We start from the raw sequence: 18,215 nt of genomic DNA, 5'->3' as shown, positions 1-18,215 counted from the left end.
TATCTCAAATTTCCCAAAATATCAAATCAATCTCTAAAATAACAAGCATATTACCAATATTTTATAGGAAAAATTACTGAAATTGAAAGAAAGTTTCCCCAACATTCAAAACAGAACTTCTGTGGGCTCCTGGGTGATCATCTGAAACATTCTCATAGCAGAATTTATTGGTTGTAATAAAGCCAGACTGTAATGTCCTCATGTGTACACGCAGAGTCTCTGGAGGATATAAGGGAGAGCAAACAAACTATTACAGATGAAAATACTGCTGCAGAGACTTTTCAGGACTTTTGCCTTTGATGGAGTATTTTAACAGTGTGATAGGAGGACTTTCTTCATTCTTCAGACCACAGGAGAGCTACAGATTTAATCTCAAACTTGTTTTCTCTTTATAAATGGAATCTACAGCCTAATGCTCACTCACCCACTGCTTCACACTTTTAATGCTCACCATGTACCTCAGCTACCTGTCTCAACTGCCTCACCTGTCCCGTGTTTTGTCTTTTCTCCTCCACATAACACTGCATGCAGCATCAGACCACATGTGCTGTAGGAGTTACAGACTGCACAGTCTCTCCAGGTTCACTTTCTGCCAGATTCCCAGTCCAGCTCTGGTATCAGAATCAGTATCAGCAAAGAAAAAAATGGTACTGGAACATCTCTACCTGTGATCACTGTAGCAGGGTAGGTGTCACACAGGAAGAAGCAGCCTCTGATTTTCATTTACAACTACGATTCACAGTATTAATATGTTTGACTATTAAAAGCAGCACGATGACAGTTTAGATCAGAGAAAACTACATGTGCATGTACAAATCAAGATAGTCAGAGAGGATAAGATGGTGCTTTGACCACAAGGGGGTGCTAAAATTAATTCAAACCTAGAGTTTCTGCAGGAGCTTTAAAAGATGCTGAAGGAAATGTAGGTTTCTAGTTAGTTTAACATTATGTTCCGTTTTGTGATGGCACAACTAGAGTATAAAAAGTCAGCATGTACGAAATTAAGAGAGAGGTTAAGTGACCATAAAAATACAACACAATCACATGATTTTACCAGCCATAAAGGTGCTATTTGTTGGAACATTTTCTATAAATTTGTACATTTGGGCAGTTTTCAGAACACTGACAGGTTTAATTTACAATCCAATGTCACTGTAGATCACTTGGTCCTGTATACATTCAGATAAATCCCAGCATAGTCACGTACGTCTCACTTTATGAACACAACAGTCATAGCATTTCCTTCGTGCTGTTAGACATTCATCATAAACTCCTCTCAGAGTGACGCAGAGAAGAAACCATTTATTTATATCGAGGTGTAATGTCTCCCAAAGCTGGTGAGTCTAATCTTCTCCGGCAGGATGATATTTACCGAGTGCTCTGGCTCCTCCTGGCTGGCGGCACCGGCCTCTCTCAGCAGGTGTTCCCTCTGTTGTCGAACAAGCTGGCTGTACTTGGCATTAGCCATCCATGTCTCACAGCGGCCAAAGAACACGATACCTGTGGTTCCCAGGATGACCAGGCAGGTAAGGAGGGCCAGCATGCCGAAGCAGATAATCTGACCGTGGGTGATGAGGAGGCCCGGGGAGTGCACCGTCTCCTTCAGGGTAATCTTGAGCAGGTCCCTCTCGGGCGGCCGGAGGAGCTTGTGGAAGGTGTGAGCAGGGACAGAGTAGTGCTGAGGAGTCAGAGCGAACACTCTGTGATCAACAGGCCTGACGCTGACCGGCTTGGGCTTCGCCTTAGGTCTGTGTTGCAGGGAACACGTGGGACCCGTAAACCATTTCTGGCAGACGCAGCGGAAGGTTCCATCTGGTTGGCCGACACACGTGCCCCTGTTGGCACAGGGCTTGCCAGCGCACGGCGAGAGGCTGCTGGTGTCATTACAAGTGAAGCCAGTGAAGCCGTGCGGGCAGACGCAGGTGAAGGCCAGGCCGTGGTTTGTACAGTTGCCACCATTGAGGCAGGGGTTAGGCTGGCAGCTGTCAATGCTGATCTCACAGAAGTCTCCAGAAAATCCAGGGGGACATAAACAGGAAGAGTAACCTGCTGAGCCATCGACATCCGTGCATGTCCCTCCATTCTGACAAGGAGAGCTGGAGGGCAGAGAACACTGTAAATATACAGCAGGGGGAAAAGCACACAGTCTGCTACACAGCTTTATTATGGCCTTATTAAGCAAAAGAGACCCAACATGGTTTACAGCTGGCTTTTTAAAGACCTAGATCAGCCGATTATGGACACTAAAAGGTTTCCGTATTTGTTTTCATTTCTTTCAGAGCATCGTCATAGGACCATTTCACTTTCTTATTTTATAATGTCTGAGTCTGCCTTGTAGGTTTTTGTCCTCTTCTGCCATCCTCCAGGAAACAGGAAACAGCATTACCACCAATCAAAGCAAATGTCATAAAATTGTTGAAATATCAATGAATTGTCACTAAGCTGGTTTTGATTAATGTGTCATGAATGTTAAAATCAAACTAAGGACATGGGGTGATATTTTTGAGACTATCAAGTCCTATTTTTACATGCAAACAAAGTCAAAATTTTAGAAATTAAAAAGTCTTAAATTTTGACATCTGAAGTCAACATATAAATTAAATTGTGAATTTACAACAGTGTATAGTCAAAAACTAACAAGAACCCAAACAGTGGTAGGGACAGTGGTGACTGGATTTTTGACCAAGTAACCTCAAAAATGTTAAGTTTTGTTTAACGCACATTTATAAAATTGTATTTTTCCCCAAAAACAGTGGCAGTGAAACACTGTCATATTTAGATAGTTTATACATAGATTTTTGTCAATAACAAGTGTATGTAGGCCTATTATATCTGGATTTTGTTAATAAAAAAGGTTTATTCTTAGATCAAATCCCCAGACAGTGCTCATGGCACCCCTCAACTCAGCAAAAACAAGCTTCAGACTGAGCGAAATCATCAAATTAAGTTGTACCTTGGTGACATCCACATGCACACCTGCACTATGAATAATGCAGGTCATTAGCTGTCAAGCACATTTTTATTTCATTATTTTTTGATTGCAATCACAAAAATGGCACCAACAACCAAAATGCTGGACTGAGAGGGAAGTGAGGTCTTGTTAGAGCTGTACTTCTAATAACTGATCAATTACAGCCCGTCCCCCCTGACTTGGATATAGCTATCTGAGTCTGAACTGAGTACTCGCAGTGTTGATTTACTGTTCAATATAGTTCTGATAAATATTGAATTGCTGCTGAAACTCTACGGTCATATGTCCCAAATAATTTCATTCAAATTGCAGTTACAAAACTATTCTGGTTAGAAAAATGTTTTTTTAGCATAGGACAAAATATAATCAAATACACTGAAAATAGACATTTCTGCCACACTGATATACATCAGGACTGCTGCATGCATTCATGCATTACTCTAAAGCTCTTTTGTGGTAAATTTTGGAATGGCCAGATTCCACATCTGTCATCAGAAGTGAAACCACCTTTCCTAAGTTCTAATTTGCTAAGTCAGAGGTGTCTCCTTCTGCATGTCGTTCCCCACCTTCCCTCCTAACTCCTGTCTAAAACTAAGGCACAAAGCCTAGAAATAAATCTTGAATAAAAAAGAAAAGTAAAAAGCCAAAATGGCCTTAAGGACTCATCATAATGTCTGAAAATTGTGCAAAAATGGCACAAAAGCCATTATAACTCTTTGAAATGTAAAGCTGTTGAACTACAGATACCCAGCCAGAAGAATGGTTTAATAAAGCTACTTCTGCAGCTAATTAACTCTCTTGATCAATCAACCAATCTCTCAGCTTTCCAGTGGTAAAGTTAATAATAATGTGTCATTGATTTTAGTCATTTAAATGAAAACAGCGTGCAGCTCATTTTCTGCACAGTAAAAATCTTTAACAGTACCGAGAGATAAAAGGAGTCAATGTTTTCCTTCTGCAGAGATGTTCCCTCTCTGACATCAGCTGCAGATCTGATCAATGCAGCCATGATGCACAAACAAGGAGCTGGGGATAAAAGTAATCGATAACTCTAATAGTGTTGTGTGTAATTACAGAAGTCCTGAACATTTTGTCTGTGGGAGTCAAAAGAATAATAGCTGTGGCACACTTTTCAGACGTCTCCGGAGCCTCGTAAAGGAGCTGATTAATGAAACCTGATGAATTCCCGTAGCAGGAAGGAAGAGCTACACTCATCTTACTCTGCAAATATAACAAGCCTTGATTTTTTTTTTAAGAGGTGGGGGAAGAGTTATCCATCAGACACCAAGCTGAAGGTTATCAAGAGGGTGTGTTTTCAGGTCAATAACAAGGCAGCCACACAGAGAGGGAACATGGGGGGGTTCAGAGTCTGGGGTGGGTGGGGGGGCTGTGTCAGCAAGTCACGTCCCTTGAGAGTCTTTGATACGTGTCTGATGGACAGGATGAGGTTTTCTCCACAATCAGCCATGTCCGTAATCCTGCAGAGGAGCTGAGGGACGAGGGAGGCATGCTGGGAATGAGCCGCTGTTTGTTTTGGTGTTGACATGGACAGATAAAATCCACGCAGCACTTTAGTTCAATTATGAATGCAGTGGTGTGTATTCCTCTATCTAGAGATTCTTTAACTGCGTGTCTGCTCCAGTGAGATCATTTGATGGACGTGACTTCTCTTGGGTCCCTCAGAGGACCTGAAGGCCTCACTGAACAACATAATGAGGCTTTCAGGTGTCCCTCATCAACCGGTTCAGTCAGACGTTTTCAGAAATGTGCTCTTTGGTGGTTTAAGCAGCGGTAAATGTCACAGTAAATGTCGCTCGTTTAGTACAATGTGAGCATTCGTTTTTATATTTAACACAAAATTTGAAAAAATGACAATGTTTACAGTAAAGTGTTTGAAATCTGTATAAATCTCATTCATAAATTCACCAAAGTGGACACTCTCCCTGCTACCCAGGGTTCAGTTGTTTTCCTTCGACATGCCGCTGCTGGGAAATCTGTTCAGCCAATTTCAGGACGCCTCTTATAACCGGTATGCCCAGTTCAGACCAAGAATTCGTGATGCAACGAGAACAGCATCGGCATCAGCAGCTTTGTGAACTGAGAAGTCACAGCTTACATCAGGCTGACTGATGGTGTTGCTGGTTTTTGGATACTGCAAGCAGATAAATGTGAAGTTGGGAATGGTAATTTTGTTTTGAATAGTTAAAGAGGCCAAAGGAGATTATTTGTTAGATAAACTCATGCTGTGATTTTTTATTTTTTATTAATTCCTAAATAAACTTTTTGGACAGAAACTTGAGCCTGATAAACACTCCTGCTCCCTCCATCAGCTTTGCAGGTAAGGCCGGCCACACACTACAGGATTTTAAGCCTGATTTGGGGCAAGATTTGCCTCCCCCGTGGGGGCGTATACCAACTGGAGCCTCATCGCAAAATCGTCTAGTGTGTGGCCGGCCTAAGCAGGACGCACAATCTTTGTCTATCTAATAGATGAGAAGTTCAACACTGTAGTGCCTAAATTTGCCTGATGTTATGCATTATTATGGGAGACTCGTGATATTATTGGCACAATATTGGTATCAGTAGATATTAGCTAAATATGTATGATAAAATATTTAAAGGGGGTATATTTGCTGTAAATATCAGCTGTTTGTACAAATTAGGGCTGTCAAGATTAATCAAGTTACTCATATAAATTGAGGTCTGCAATTAGTGCATTAATATTTTTCATCACAATTAATCGCATGCTTTATTGCCTCTTTAAGCACGCTCTGGTTAATGTGTGTCAGTGACTCCCTTCGGCCACAGTGATGTAAAATAAGACCACCACTGCTCCTGTATGTCTCATTTACCTTTAAAAACTCAGACTGCTCAGTGTACAAGTCAGGAGTCATCTGAATCTTTTAATAAGCTCTTATTTCATTTTCAAACCATGGCAAGTCCCTTTTTCTGTGGTTAAGCATATGTTAACATATTTGATCTACCTCTAAAGGCAGGTCTGCACCAAAACAGGAAATCACTTACTCTCAGTTTAAGACAGTAGCAAAGTCCAAAATGACATGAAAACAGTTTAAATGCAAAATAGTGGAATTTTAAAATGCAAGAGAGAGGGTGCGATTCATCATGATCAACTACAGACATTATTTGATAAATCACCATTAAAAATTGTAATCTTTGGACAGCCCTAGTGCAAACACATTAGTAGAGATTCAGGACCAACAGACCTACGTCAGCTGAAGTCTTCTTTGTTTATCCTCATTCCTTAAACTGTTAAGTGCATTTAAAGACTTAAGTTTAAGGTCTGAAGTGAATTTAGATGTCAGTAATAATTAATTTGGGAATATCTGCATATCTGACATTTGCAATAATCCAATATTGGGCATCCCAAATTATGATGATAAAAATAGACGGTCCTTGTAGAAACAGACGGTAACTTCAGAAATAAGTCACTTTCAATTGAATGAGTGTGAGAGTTGCTGCTCTGAAAATGCTGAATCATCTCTTACAGTTGTGTGAACTGGTAGGCTTTCAAAATACTGACGAGTGGCCCATCATGAATAGCTGCATGTTTTAACTTACTGGAAATCTTTGGGCTTAATGCCGATGACACTCTTGACTTATTTTTAACCACATACACTTAAACAACTTTCTTCTCTGTATAACTCCTTAGCTGCCATCAAAGACTTGATGTCTCCTCATTTCATCCATTTTAACCCTGATAAATCCAAAGTCCTTCTGATTTGACCCCATAACTTCATCAGTTCAACAGTTTACTGTCTCATTTCCGTGTAATATTGTAATACAAAGCTTGTACAGACATTTGTCCTACATGTATAAAATCAGAGCAACTGGAGCTTATAAGCGCTTTCATTTTCTCCTGTCTCGATTGTAATAATTCTCTGTGCACATGCCTCATCATCTTTAAATGATACATCAAAATATGACGGATAGATTATTGACTCGAACCAGCCACCGTACCACACTCGCCTATTCTCACATCTCTCCCCTGGCCTCCCATGAAATTCAGAATAAACCACATGATCCTGTTACATGCGTATAAAAAATTGCATGACCACAGTTCCATGTCTGACTTCCTTGCTCCATATTTCAACCCTTGTCCAGTCAGATCCTCTACTCACGGCCCTTTTCTATTCCTCGCTCTAACTGCAGAACTAAAGGTGATTGTGCTTTTCCACCCGATCCATCAGATTTTCAGGATCTTTAGAATGCTTCAAAACACATTTAAAACCTCACCTGTCCATTTACCGTTACCTATTCTATGCTGCAGTGCCCTTCTGGTGTCCATTTTCTATTTCCTGTGATATATTTGGTGGTGGAGATTTTTCCCGACATATTTCCTATCAATTTAGGAGAATGGACTGTCTCACTGTATCATTATGCTGATGTGTGGGTTGCAGTGCATGTGGGTGTTGTGCTGACACATGCAAAGTAAACATCATTAGTGTGTCCTCCAAACACAGGCGGACTTTCTGGTCACATAACGGCACAGAGAATCTGACATGTGACAGCCCAAGGATAATGATGTATTCAACTTTGAAAGGTAACTTCAAGGGGATTCAGCCCCTGAATTAGGATGCAGCTTAAGATGCCACACAGGTACGCACCGCTAGCTACAGCACACAGGTGTCTGCTTGTCAACAAGGGACGAGCACAATAAACACAGCTGCTGGTGTGTTTATGACAGGAGGAAGCTGGGGAATTCCTTCTCTGAAATTCTTTTGTTCTACAGCAGGAGAGGCATGTGTGACATGAAAGCAGAAACGTGGTTTTGGCCGTGTTAGCATGGGGGCACGAAGTGATTTGAAGTCGCTTTTTTAAGAACCTGTGAGGAGATTTTAGCTGGTTATGAAGCAGGCTTGAATTAATTCTGATGTCTCTGTGAAGACAACAAGACCACCAGAAACAAGATTAATACATCCTCTATAGTTATTGTTAATGTAATATATCACTGCAGGGGGGTCAGTGTCAGTCAAAGTGATTACACAATCAGAGACAGAGGAGGGGGAATTGACTGATTAAGAACAAAACTTAAACATGTGCAAAGAGATGTTCTACTTTGTCCACAGAGGTGAAAACTGAGACAAATAAACAGTTCCTCAATGGAGCTTCAAAGAAAAACTGCCTTTAACTATCCTGACATGTTTCATATCTCCATCACATGGATGTATTTCACATGAATTCAGGAAACCTCCCAACCAAAGAGTTTGGGAAGGGCTGGACTTTAGAAAAATTCTCAGAAGGTGACTGGACAAGTCTTCTGTCAGTCACATTCACGACAGGCCAATCAGAGCGACAAAAGAAAATAATGTTCCTCTACATGTTCAGGTTCCAGGTTGTTTTCACCACCACAAGAAGGACAGTCATGGCCAGACTCCTGGCAGCCCTATGAGACCAGAGATTGACTGTGGGACATCTGTTCTGTATTGTCTGGGTAGAGAGCTGTCGACCATATCGTCCTGAAAACCTTGACTGTAAATCTGTAGAGGCCTACAGTTCCTTAGCACAAAGGGTGAGGAAATGGTCTTCGGGTGTAATCTTCCTGGGACACCTACTTCGGAGCCCGTCTCTGACTTCCCCCGTTGCCTTTCAGTATGGAGATGGCATTCCAGCTCACTCCAAGTAATGCCGCAACTTGGTTTTGCAGAACACTAGCTTGAAGTTGCCCTATTGCACAGGCCATATCCAGATCAGTCAATCATGGAATGCCGATTCTTAGAGCAGACACCTACTGACCACTGTAGCAGGGCCCATGCCAATCAGGCACCTAATTGTTTGGAAATGGCAGAAAAGATTTGGACCATTTTTCATGAGCACAACCCACACACTCAGCTCTGCTGCTCATCCCACAAATGCATGTGCCTTACAAATGTGGCTCAGTGTAAAAGGGAAAAATAAACAGGAGTTCCAATGCTATAAGACTGACTGACAAACAGGCCCGTCCATAGAAACGTCTTTATTGATAATATCAATGGATGTGTGTTGGTTCGGTAGCATTTATGCTAGCATCCTGGCTAACAGTTACTTCATTTTGGAGCTGAAAATTGTGTCAAGCCAAGGTCTGATGTTAAATAAATTGGTTCTGCCACTCTTAAACCCCTTTTCATCAGTATTCCTGCCCATTTTTCAAGGTTTTTCCACATTTTTCCTCTTTTATCATAGTATATCCAGTTTTTAACTGCTTTTCACCATTTCCCCACCCATTCTTCCCCTTTTTTGCCTTTCTTGCCGCATTTGTGCCTCTTTTATACCATTTTGACTCTTTTAAACTGCTTTTCACCATTTCCCCACAAATTCTTGCCCCTTTTTGCCTTTCTTGTCCCATTTGTGCCTCTTTTATCCCATTTCTGACACTCTTTAAACGCTTTTCATCATTTTTCTGTCCATTTTTGCCCTTTTTTGCCTCTTATCCCATGTTAACTATTTTTAACCGCTTTTCACCATTTCCCCACCCATTCTTGCCCTTTTTTGCCTATCTTATCCCATTTCTGATACTTTTTAACTGTTTTTCACCATGTCCCCACCCATTCTTGCCCTTTATTGCCTTTCTTGTCCCATTTGTGTCTCTTTTATCCCATTTCTGACACTTTTTAACTGCTTTTCATCATTTTTCTGTCCATTCCTGCCCTTTTTTGCCTATCTTCTCCCATTTCTGATACTTTTTAACTGCTTTTCACATTTTCCCCATCCATTTCTGCCTTTTTTGCCTTTCTTGTCCCATTTGTGTCTCTTTTATCCCATTTCTGACACTTTTTAACTGCTTTTCATCTTTTTTCTGCCCATTCTTGCCCTTTTTACCCATCTTATCCCATTTTGACACTTTTTAACCGCTTTTCACCATTTCCCCACCCATTCTTGCCACATTTGTGCCTCTTTTATCCCATTTCTGACACTTTTTAACCGCTTTTCACCATTTCTCCATCCATTCTTGCCCCTTTTTACCTCTCTATTATCCCATTCTTGCCCCTTTTTATCCCATTTGTGACAATTTTTAACCACTTTTCACCACTTTCCGATCCATCTTGCCCTTTTTTGCCTTTCTTATCCCATTTTGATACTTTTAAACTGCTTTTCACAATTCCCCCATCTATTTCTGCCTTTGTCCTAATTGTGCCTCTTTTATCCCACTTCTGACATTTTTTAACTGCTTTTAAAGATTTCCCTGTCTATACTTGCCCCTTTTTAACCTTTCTTGACCCATGTTTGCCTTTTCTTCCACTTACCTAATATTTTTTCCATTTAAGCTATATCCCTTCTCTTTACTTTATTCGCTGAAAATCTGACATTGGTCACATCATGGCTTAGCTATGAAGCCTGACATTACTTTCATAATATCTTAGTCAATTTGCACATGCACACTGTTAACATTAGAAAAAAAGGAAATTTCAGTTTAAGAAAAGGAGTTTCACTTAATTTGTCATTGATCTATAGACTGCTATTTTGAAACTTATTTTTATCTATAGCATAATTTCTTTTTCACATAAGAAAAAATAAATGTATTTGTACAAGCCTTGAACTTGAACTTGACAGAGCTTGAATTTAAGCTCTGAGAAGATGTTCCTAGAATTCCTAATGTGCTTTTACCTCATTCATGTGTCGTTTCCTCCAGAGTGTTGGAGAATGTCCGTTGAACAGTCTGTCAAACTGTCTGTTTGTGTTTGGACTGTATCAAAGTAAGCTTTTCAGCTCATCTCACAAATCTTCAAACACTATTTCCCTCCAAAAAGTCACAGTAAACATACTGGCATCATTTTGTCCTGTAAGGAAGAACATCCAATATTTTCTCTTCTGAAAGCAAAGCGCCCATTAGAGGCTCCAGATTCTCTCAGCCACAGTGTGAGGTGTGATCGATCAGCTGTCTCTGCTACAGAGGGAGCTGACAGGTATCGAAGCAGGTATTGATTATTGCTCCTACTGATAAACAATAGCAGATAAAAGCTTAAAGCTTTGGAGTGTTCCTTTACTTAAAATAGAAATGGTATTTACAGTACCTGTTCGTCTGGCACAGTCCTTTCCTCTGCTGGCAGTTCTCCCCGCTGTAGCCTTGGGGACAGATGCACAGGTACCCCCCCTCACCTGTCTCTATGCAGGTGGCATTTCCAGTGCAGGGTCTGGATGAGCAGAGTCGCGTATCTGTAGTTAAAAAAAGAAACATGCTGTTTTTAGATCCGGTGTGCTCTCTTTCTCTCTCTCCGCTTGTTGTTGCCTCTCTGATTCACACTCTGCTCCACAGCTTCCTGTCACCCAGAACAAAACTGAGAGCACTGCCAGCCATGTTACAACATCTTGTATGCTCCAACAGAATAAGAGATGAACTCTGTGTGCTGATAAGGAAGAAGAAGCCAAAAAAAAATCTCTCTTTTATCTTTTCTTTCAGCTGCAGGGGCAGGGAGCCTTTTTTGAGATAATGTACATTGTAGATATTAAAATTATTATATAAGAGCTTCATTTAAACACTCTTTGAAGTGGAAGAGTGACCTTTAGATGACTTCAACATTTTTCTCTTTTTTGCATAAAGTTTCCAAATTTTGCCTCCATCATAATTCTTGCTTAACAGCACAAAAGCAGCCGTTTCTATTGAGCCTTTCTGTAATTATTGTGATGCTGCAGCTGTCCTCCTTGACCTAGTTTTTCCAGCAAAAGCAAAGCCATGGTTGGTAGCCATGTAGGGTTAAGGCTGGCCACACACTAGCTGATGTTAAGCTCAATTTGCCCCTCCCATTAGTGATCGGGGGTGTGCAGTTTGAGGCTTGTCACCATTGATTATTTTTACCAAATAATCCTCAAAGGTGTGCAGTCAATGAGATTATTTTCCAGTTCCTGATTGAGTCTGAGCCTCCTCGATGCCGAAACCTAATAATCAAACATGTTTGGCATGGATAATCCAGGTCAGGCTGTCGGTGTACCGTCACATGCTTTTTTTTATTGTCATCTTTTTCTTCAAGGAGACGAGCCAGTGATACTTCTGCAGAGCTTCATCAGATAGAGTAAGCCCAGAGAGGAGCAGAAAGCAGATTAATTCTCTGTAGTTCTGATAGACCATACAGACTTTTTATAATCACATCAAATCACACTTGATCAAAATATGACTGCCTTTAATCAACATCACAGAGCCAGAACATAGACTGAAAGTGACAGCTCTTTATAATACTGTAAAGTAATGTGAACTCGCCAATATGAGCTAATCAGCAGGCACATTTGATCATGAATTTCTTCACTTTCAACACTAAAACAGCAGCATTTTTTGAAACAAATGCATTAAACTGTTCATATTTTTTGCAGACTTTTCTCCAGATTTACAAACTTTATGCAGATATAACATTGTCTACACATCAGTGAGTCAAGTTTATGTGTCTGTCAGGTGATGCAAACATGCCCTGTTTTAAAGAGACTAAGAAATAAACGCTGATGCTGCAGGACCACTTAGCTGTATTGATGTGTTGGTCACATGGCTAAAAGCTACATAGTTCCACCAACCGGATGTTGCAGACTTTTACAGTATACAAACATAAACACAACTACGATTTTCTCAGCCAGGGTTTCACCGTAGTCTTTTCCTTCTTTTTGCTGTAAAACATACCAAAACAGCCAGCTGAAGATGCTGATGCTGAAGTCACATTTGATCGTGCACATTTTTATTAGATCTCATGTCTGTGGAATCACAACTACAGCTTTGTGGTGCTATGGTCTGGCTGATTTGTTATTTTTACATACAGATAGTACAGAAAGAAACACATTTTTCAAGTTAAGACATTTTTTTTTTCAATCTGAAGCTGCTGTGAGTGGAGAGGGAGATACAGCATGCAGCAATGGGTGATCAAGGGAGAGTTAGGTACTGGCATCTAGTTGCTAAAACTGAGCAGTAATACAGAGAGAGGATGTTATTTCCTGATTGTTTCACAGTGGTTTGTTAGAAATGCTCCAAATCGCACGGACATGAAAAACTCTATTTTGTTTGATTTATACTGAAGTTGCACCCGTCTCTGCTCTGCAGTCACAGCCTCTATCCCTGCTAGAGCAGAATTCATGCAGACTATTCATCCGGTTTATTAATGATAGTTCAGCGGAAATGTGTGATTTGAGGTCAGCACTATAAATTATTTTACAGAGAATCTTTTTTTTTTTATTGGGAGTGTTTTTTACTAACTCCTGCACAGTGTAGGGGTTAGCATGGTTTCCTCACAGAAAGAGGGTTACAGGTTTGAATGGCAGTCAGAGCCTTTCTGTGAAAAGCTTGAGTGTTCTCCCCGGGTATTCCAGCTTCCTCCCACAGACCAAAAACATGCTTGTTAGGTGCTCGTTGCTCGTTCATATCTCTCTCTCCTTTGTTCCATTCTTTGTCTCTTCCTGCTCCAGTGATTAGCTGATTATGGGTGTTTGCTCTCTTAAGTACTCAGCCAATCAGATTGTGCCACAACCTTTTCAACCAATCATCATGCATCTGTTATACTTTAAATCTGTCCTGCTCTCTTTCACATCAGCCTATTGTTTCAATGTGGATGCTGCAACCCTCCCCCACCCCAGCTACCTCCATTCAGTTAATCAGCATGTAGTCCAGATCCTTACAGGTCTCTGCTCATCTCATCCTGCATATGTCAGTCTCGTCCTCCAAACCACCTTATCCTATTCCTGCCATTTACCTCTTCACCCCTTCAAGTACATGAAGTCATCTTGATGGAGTCTAATCACCAGAGAGTTTGCACATTTTGAACTCGTATCAAGCCTCTCCTGATTGAAATATGTCTGCCCTGCTCTTAACTGGTGACCAGTCCAGGGTGTACCCCACCTTTTGCCCAATGACGGCTAGGATAGGCTCCAACCCCTCAAGTCCAGAACGGTATAAGAGGTGTAGAAAATGGATGGATGCTATGAACAGTATGTCTTTTTTGGTATGTACTTAGTGTTTAGTAAACCTTTTTAATGTGCAGTTTGGAAAAAATACAAAGCTATAAATGGAGCAGGTTTGGGTGTCCAGGAGAACATTCTGGTACCATGACAACTCTAGTTTTGAAGGATTAGACCATTAAAATCAGCGGAAGTCTGGTCTCTCATGTTTTTACTAATTGACCAAATAACTGAGCCTGGATTGCAATATAAAATCTGCTCCAGGGCAGAACCCTCTCCCCTGGGACTAGTCCCCCCCTCACATGTGCACACCTTAAACAGGCTGGATCCCCTCCAGAGGAATGGGGGAGGCTGCTGTTGTTTGAACTGACCCAATGGGATTCCTCCTATGAATCTCCTCGCCCCCTCCCTTCATCTTCCTCTCATATTATGGGCAGCAGAACTCGGCTCATAAAACTCCACCGCAGTCCCTTACCACACGACATAAAGCCAGCTCCAAGCCTCAAACCCTGGCTAGAGTAGACGCCTCAGCTTCTTCATATATGAACGCTTACACATATAAACCTTCTTCTCAGTTCTCCCTCACAGTACCATCAAACAAAAAATATCTGCTCCTTTTTTCCTTCTTCTTTCTGCTTTTCTCTCATCATGGTTGATTATTAATTTTTAAAATTTGTTCTGCTTTTTTTGTTCTAGCCTCAACTGAAACTGATCTCAACATCCTGGATCTACTGGATTTGTTTTCATTCTTTTGCAAGATTAAGAGAAGACTTGAGCATTAAAATAAATGCAGAAATAGAATTTAAACATTTAGAAACAAAGAAAAGCAGTGCTCTTAATGTTAAGAAACATAAGAATGATAAAACAGACCAAATATATCACACAGTTTAGGATAAAAGCTAGAAAATCTGTGCAGAAATGTGGGGGATTTTGCCAAGGATGTGTGCAGAAAATAATTAGGATTATTATGCATTTTGAATATGCATGTTTTTCAGATCTCCTCTCTAACTTTGCCTGTCTTTACTGTTAACTTTATTCTCCAGACACGGTTTCATTCCTTGTATCCCTGAGGCTCCGTGACTCACCCTAACCCCTGCTGTAAGGAGGCAGGCGAGGGAGGCGAGTGTCTGGAGGAGACTTAATGAGACTCACCTTGGTCACAGAGGCTGCCCACCCAGCCCTCCTCGCACAGGCACTGCCATGCCCTCTCGCATTTCCCGTGCAGACAGCCGGGGAAGGGCACGCACCGATCACAGTTCTCTCCTTGCCAGCCTGGTTTACACCTGAAAAGAGGAGAGAAAAGGGGACGGACATGAACTATTAATATACCACCTACAGAGCTCTGCAGCCCTGCTCTTGCCCCCTTAATGCATGCTGTACCTTTCACAGTAAGAGCCCCGTTTGATTTAGCAGTAAATGTTAAAGTAGTGGCTTGGGTTTAGAGCCAGAGAATCACTCCAAACCAGGCATGGCTTGTGACCAAAAGCTGCACAGCTATCAGTCAGGATAACAGTGCTTTGGAGTGTTCAAACACAGCTCTGGTTTGGCTGTTGACTTCACACAATTCAGGGACGCCAAACAAATCACAACACAAGGATCCAGTTGGCTGCTTTATAATTGCATTTCTCCAAGGAACAAGCACTTACAGCTGAAGCGATTTATGGAAACAAGGTTATCAAACCCCCCCTTAGGATTTGATCTACAGAGGAATCTGAGGTCTTTTTTAGTACCTGCACTTCCCTGGCTTCTCACAGAACCCATTTTCTGTGTTGCACCCTGCACCGCAATCCCAACCTTTGGAGAGAGGAAAAAAGAGGGACAGCAGCATGTTTGCATCAGAAATCTCCCCCAAAAACACATTAAACATTTATAGCAATGAAATATTCACCCGGTACACTTTCTTTGACACGCAGAGAGTGAGTCTCCAAAGAAAGAGTTTGGGTTTCATGAACTGACGCACATCTTTGGCTCACATGAAATTAATCTCAACTTACCTTTTGCGAGTCCAGTCACGACCACAATTAGGATGACCGCTGTGAGATGCATCGTAATTTCAAGCGAGACCTCCTTTTGTCCTGCAAAAATGAAGCGAGTTAAATCGAGCTTTCTCTCGGTGGACAAAAGCGACGTATTTTCACTAAAAACGTAACACAGCACTTGCAAATTCATTTTAGATGACAGGAAAAGCAACAAAATATGAACGTGTGCTAGATTTTAACATTTTAGTGAGGTTAGAGCCACTCTTGCTGCATATCCAAGCCTTTTGTTCTTGAATTGACGCACCTGAACACCACGCGTCTGCTCCCAAAAGGTGTCCATTACGCACACGCACACGGAGAAAGAAAGGCAACATTATTCCAGATTCCACGTTTTTTTGAGTAAATAATCTTTCAGTTTTGATCAAATCTAAGCCATTTTCTTACCTATGTTGCTCCTGCACCCTGATTCCAAGCAGCTCCGCTCATATTTGATCGATCTGATGACTTGTTTTAATCCCAGCCTCGTGCCTCTCTGAGTGACACTACAGGTGTACTCGGGGCTGTGACGGGACTGCAGCAGCGCGCGGCGTCCCAGTGAAAATAAGCCCCTCCCCTCTTTCATAGGGAGAGATAGCTCACCAGTGTGACCCCCGGGGAGAGGAAGGATGTTGCAGGAGAGTCATGGAGCACATTAGGTGTCCGTGTCTTCTAAACAAACTCATTAATGCTCTGAGAAAAATCACCAGGGGGGAGTGAGAGGACTCCCTGCAGACCAATAACACCTCCGAAACAGCTTGTTTCCGCGATTTTTGAGTGTGAGTTTTTCCTTTTAATTATTCATGGAGCACATTCAAACCCACCTACTGTTCATAAGAGTCGCTGCAATGAGTGGGAGAAAGGTTTGGAGAAGTAAAAGCTGCAGTTGTAAAAGATAGAATACCACATTTAAAATCAAAGCCCCTTTTCCACTCTTTTACTCACTGTGAGGATTTTTAGCAGGTTCAAGCAGACTGAAGTTAACGGAGATGTTATTATGTGACATTGAAAACCATCAGAGACAGCATTCTGAATTTCTGTATCCTAAAAAATAATGTTTGCTGCAGGATAGGAAGGACTGGCTGGCTAATTAAAAGCTGCTGATACTGACTTTGTTTACATTTCCACAGCAAAGCACTGAGTTATTCCTTAGTTACAGAAAGCAAGACTGTTTTTGATAGAGAAAACTACAGGCACCACGCAGGGACAGCGAAGAGACGAGAGGAGCCAGTTGTCCACAGGGGGCGCCAGAATCGGCCCCAGCTTAAAATAGAGCGACACCTATCAATGCACTATATTGGATTTTTGCTGATATTTCTGAACTTAAATGTGGAGCAAGAGTGTGGCTTACAGTGCTAAAGCCCTGAATGCCCTCAATAATTCACAAAGAAATCATTATAGCAGTGGTTCTCAACTGGTCGGGCATCAGGACCCACCACCACCTCCTTAAAGGTCACATGTTTCACCCCTTTAAGACAAGTTTATATTGGTCTCAGAGGTCCCCAAAAACACTCCAGTATTGGATTTTTGCATGTCTGAAAACCCCTCTGTTTCAGCCCTGCTCAGGAGGAGCTGTTTCTGTGGCTGTGGCTTTAAATGTTAAAGAGCTGTTTGGCTCCGCCCCTGACTCCACCCCTCTCAGGAAATGGATGTGGCTCTCCTGATTCTCCTCTCAGCTGGCATCTGGCAGTTGAGAGGGATAGGAGGGCGGAACTTTCTGCCAAGCAGGGAAGGCCAACCGAACCTGGGGGCGGGGCTAACTCCCCACATGACATCATGAGGGGAAATCTGAGAACTTCTTCCTGAAAGGTGGGGGAAAGAGAGGGTAGGAGGGAATGGATTTTTCTGATTCTTGGGGGGATTTTGGACAAGCTAGGGGCACATATTTTTATTAGAGAAGCCTGAAAAAGTGATTTTTGCATAATATGTCCCCTTTAAAAAAGGAGACATATTATGGGGACATAAACCACTTGAAAAGGGGACATAAACCACTTGAATTTATTGAATGAAAAATGTCACAGTTTGGAACCCAAAAGGGTCCAAACGTGATTAAACAAAAGCCAAGGTGAAATAAACACATTTAAAAAGCTCATATCAGCAGGAAATGCATGCATATGTTTTATTTTAACCCATTTTTGCCAAGACATCATGGAAATGTGGTACTTCCACAAGAAATTTGTTGATAAATTGGAAAAACCAGCCTTGTCAATCAAAGAAAATGAGATAAATTAGTAGAAATCTTGTGACAAACACGTAATTTTACTCATTGTCATTGACAAGCCTCCAGAATGTATGAATTCAGCGTGTGTCCACTGAGGCCGCCCATACATAGACTTTTTGCCAATGTTTTTTTCCAGGCACACATT

General features: G+C 41.5%; 1 protein-coding gene across 1 annotated transcript; it reads right to left on the bottom strand.

Annotated features, from left to right (window-relative positions):
• Nucleotides 1-1,111: 1,111 nt before the first annotated feature.
• On the bottom strand, nt 1,112-16,412 carry LOC121526309 (protein delta homolog 1). The gene is made up of 7 exons (XM_041812836.1): nt 16,258-16,412; nt 16,118-16,132; nt 15,829-15,909; nt 15,565-15,628; nt 14,987-15,117; nt 10,981-11,122; nt 1,112-2,096 (listed from the first exon to the last, which is right to left on the bottom strand). The coding sequence occupies exons 3-7, from the start codon at nt 15,878-15,880 to the stop codon at nt 1,307-1,309; spliced, it is 1,179 nt and encodes a 392-aa protein (XP_041668770.1). The 5' UTR covers nt 15,881-15,909; nt 16,118-16,132; nt 16,258-16,412; the 3' UTR covers nt 1,112-1,306.
• Nucleotides 16,413-18,215: the final 1,803 nt, after the last annotated feature.

The sequence above is a fragment of the Cheilinus undulatus genome, linkage group 18, assembly GCF_018320785.1.
Source record: "Cheilinus undulatus linkage group 18, ASM1832078v1, whole genome shotgun sequence".
NCBI lineage: Eukaryota > Metazoa > Chordata > Actinopteri > Labriformes > Labridae > Cheilinus > Cheilinus undulatus.
This window is presented reverse-complemented; position numbering and strand designations above follow the sequence as displayed.

What these genes read in the sequence shown, in the direction of transcription:
- LOC121526309 (XM_041812836.1), bottom strand. Translation starts at nt 15,880, where the DNA reads ATGCATCTCACAGCGGTCATCCTAATTGTGGTCGTGACTGGACTCGCA. An exon ending in GAGAAGCCAGGGAAGTGCAG is followed by an intron (nt 15,118 to 15,564) that starts GTACTAAAAAAG and finishes TCCTCTTTTCAG; the next exon opens with GTGTAAACCAGGCTGGCAAG. An exon ending in GGACTGTGCCAGACGAACAG is followed by an intron (nt 2,097 to 10,980) that starts GTACTGTAAATA and finishes TCTGCCCTCCAG; the next exon opens with CTCTCCTTGTCAGAATGGAG.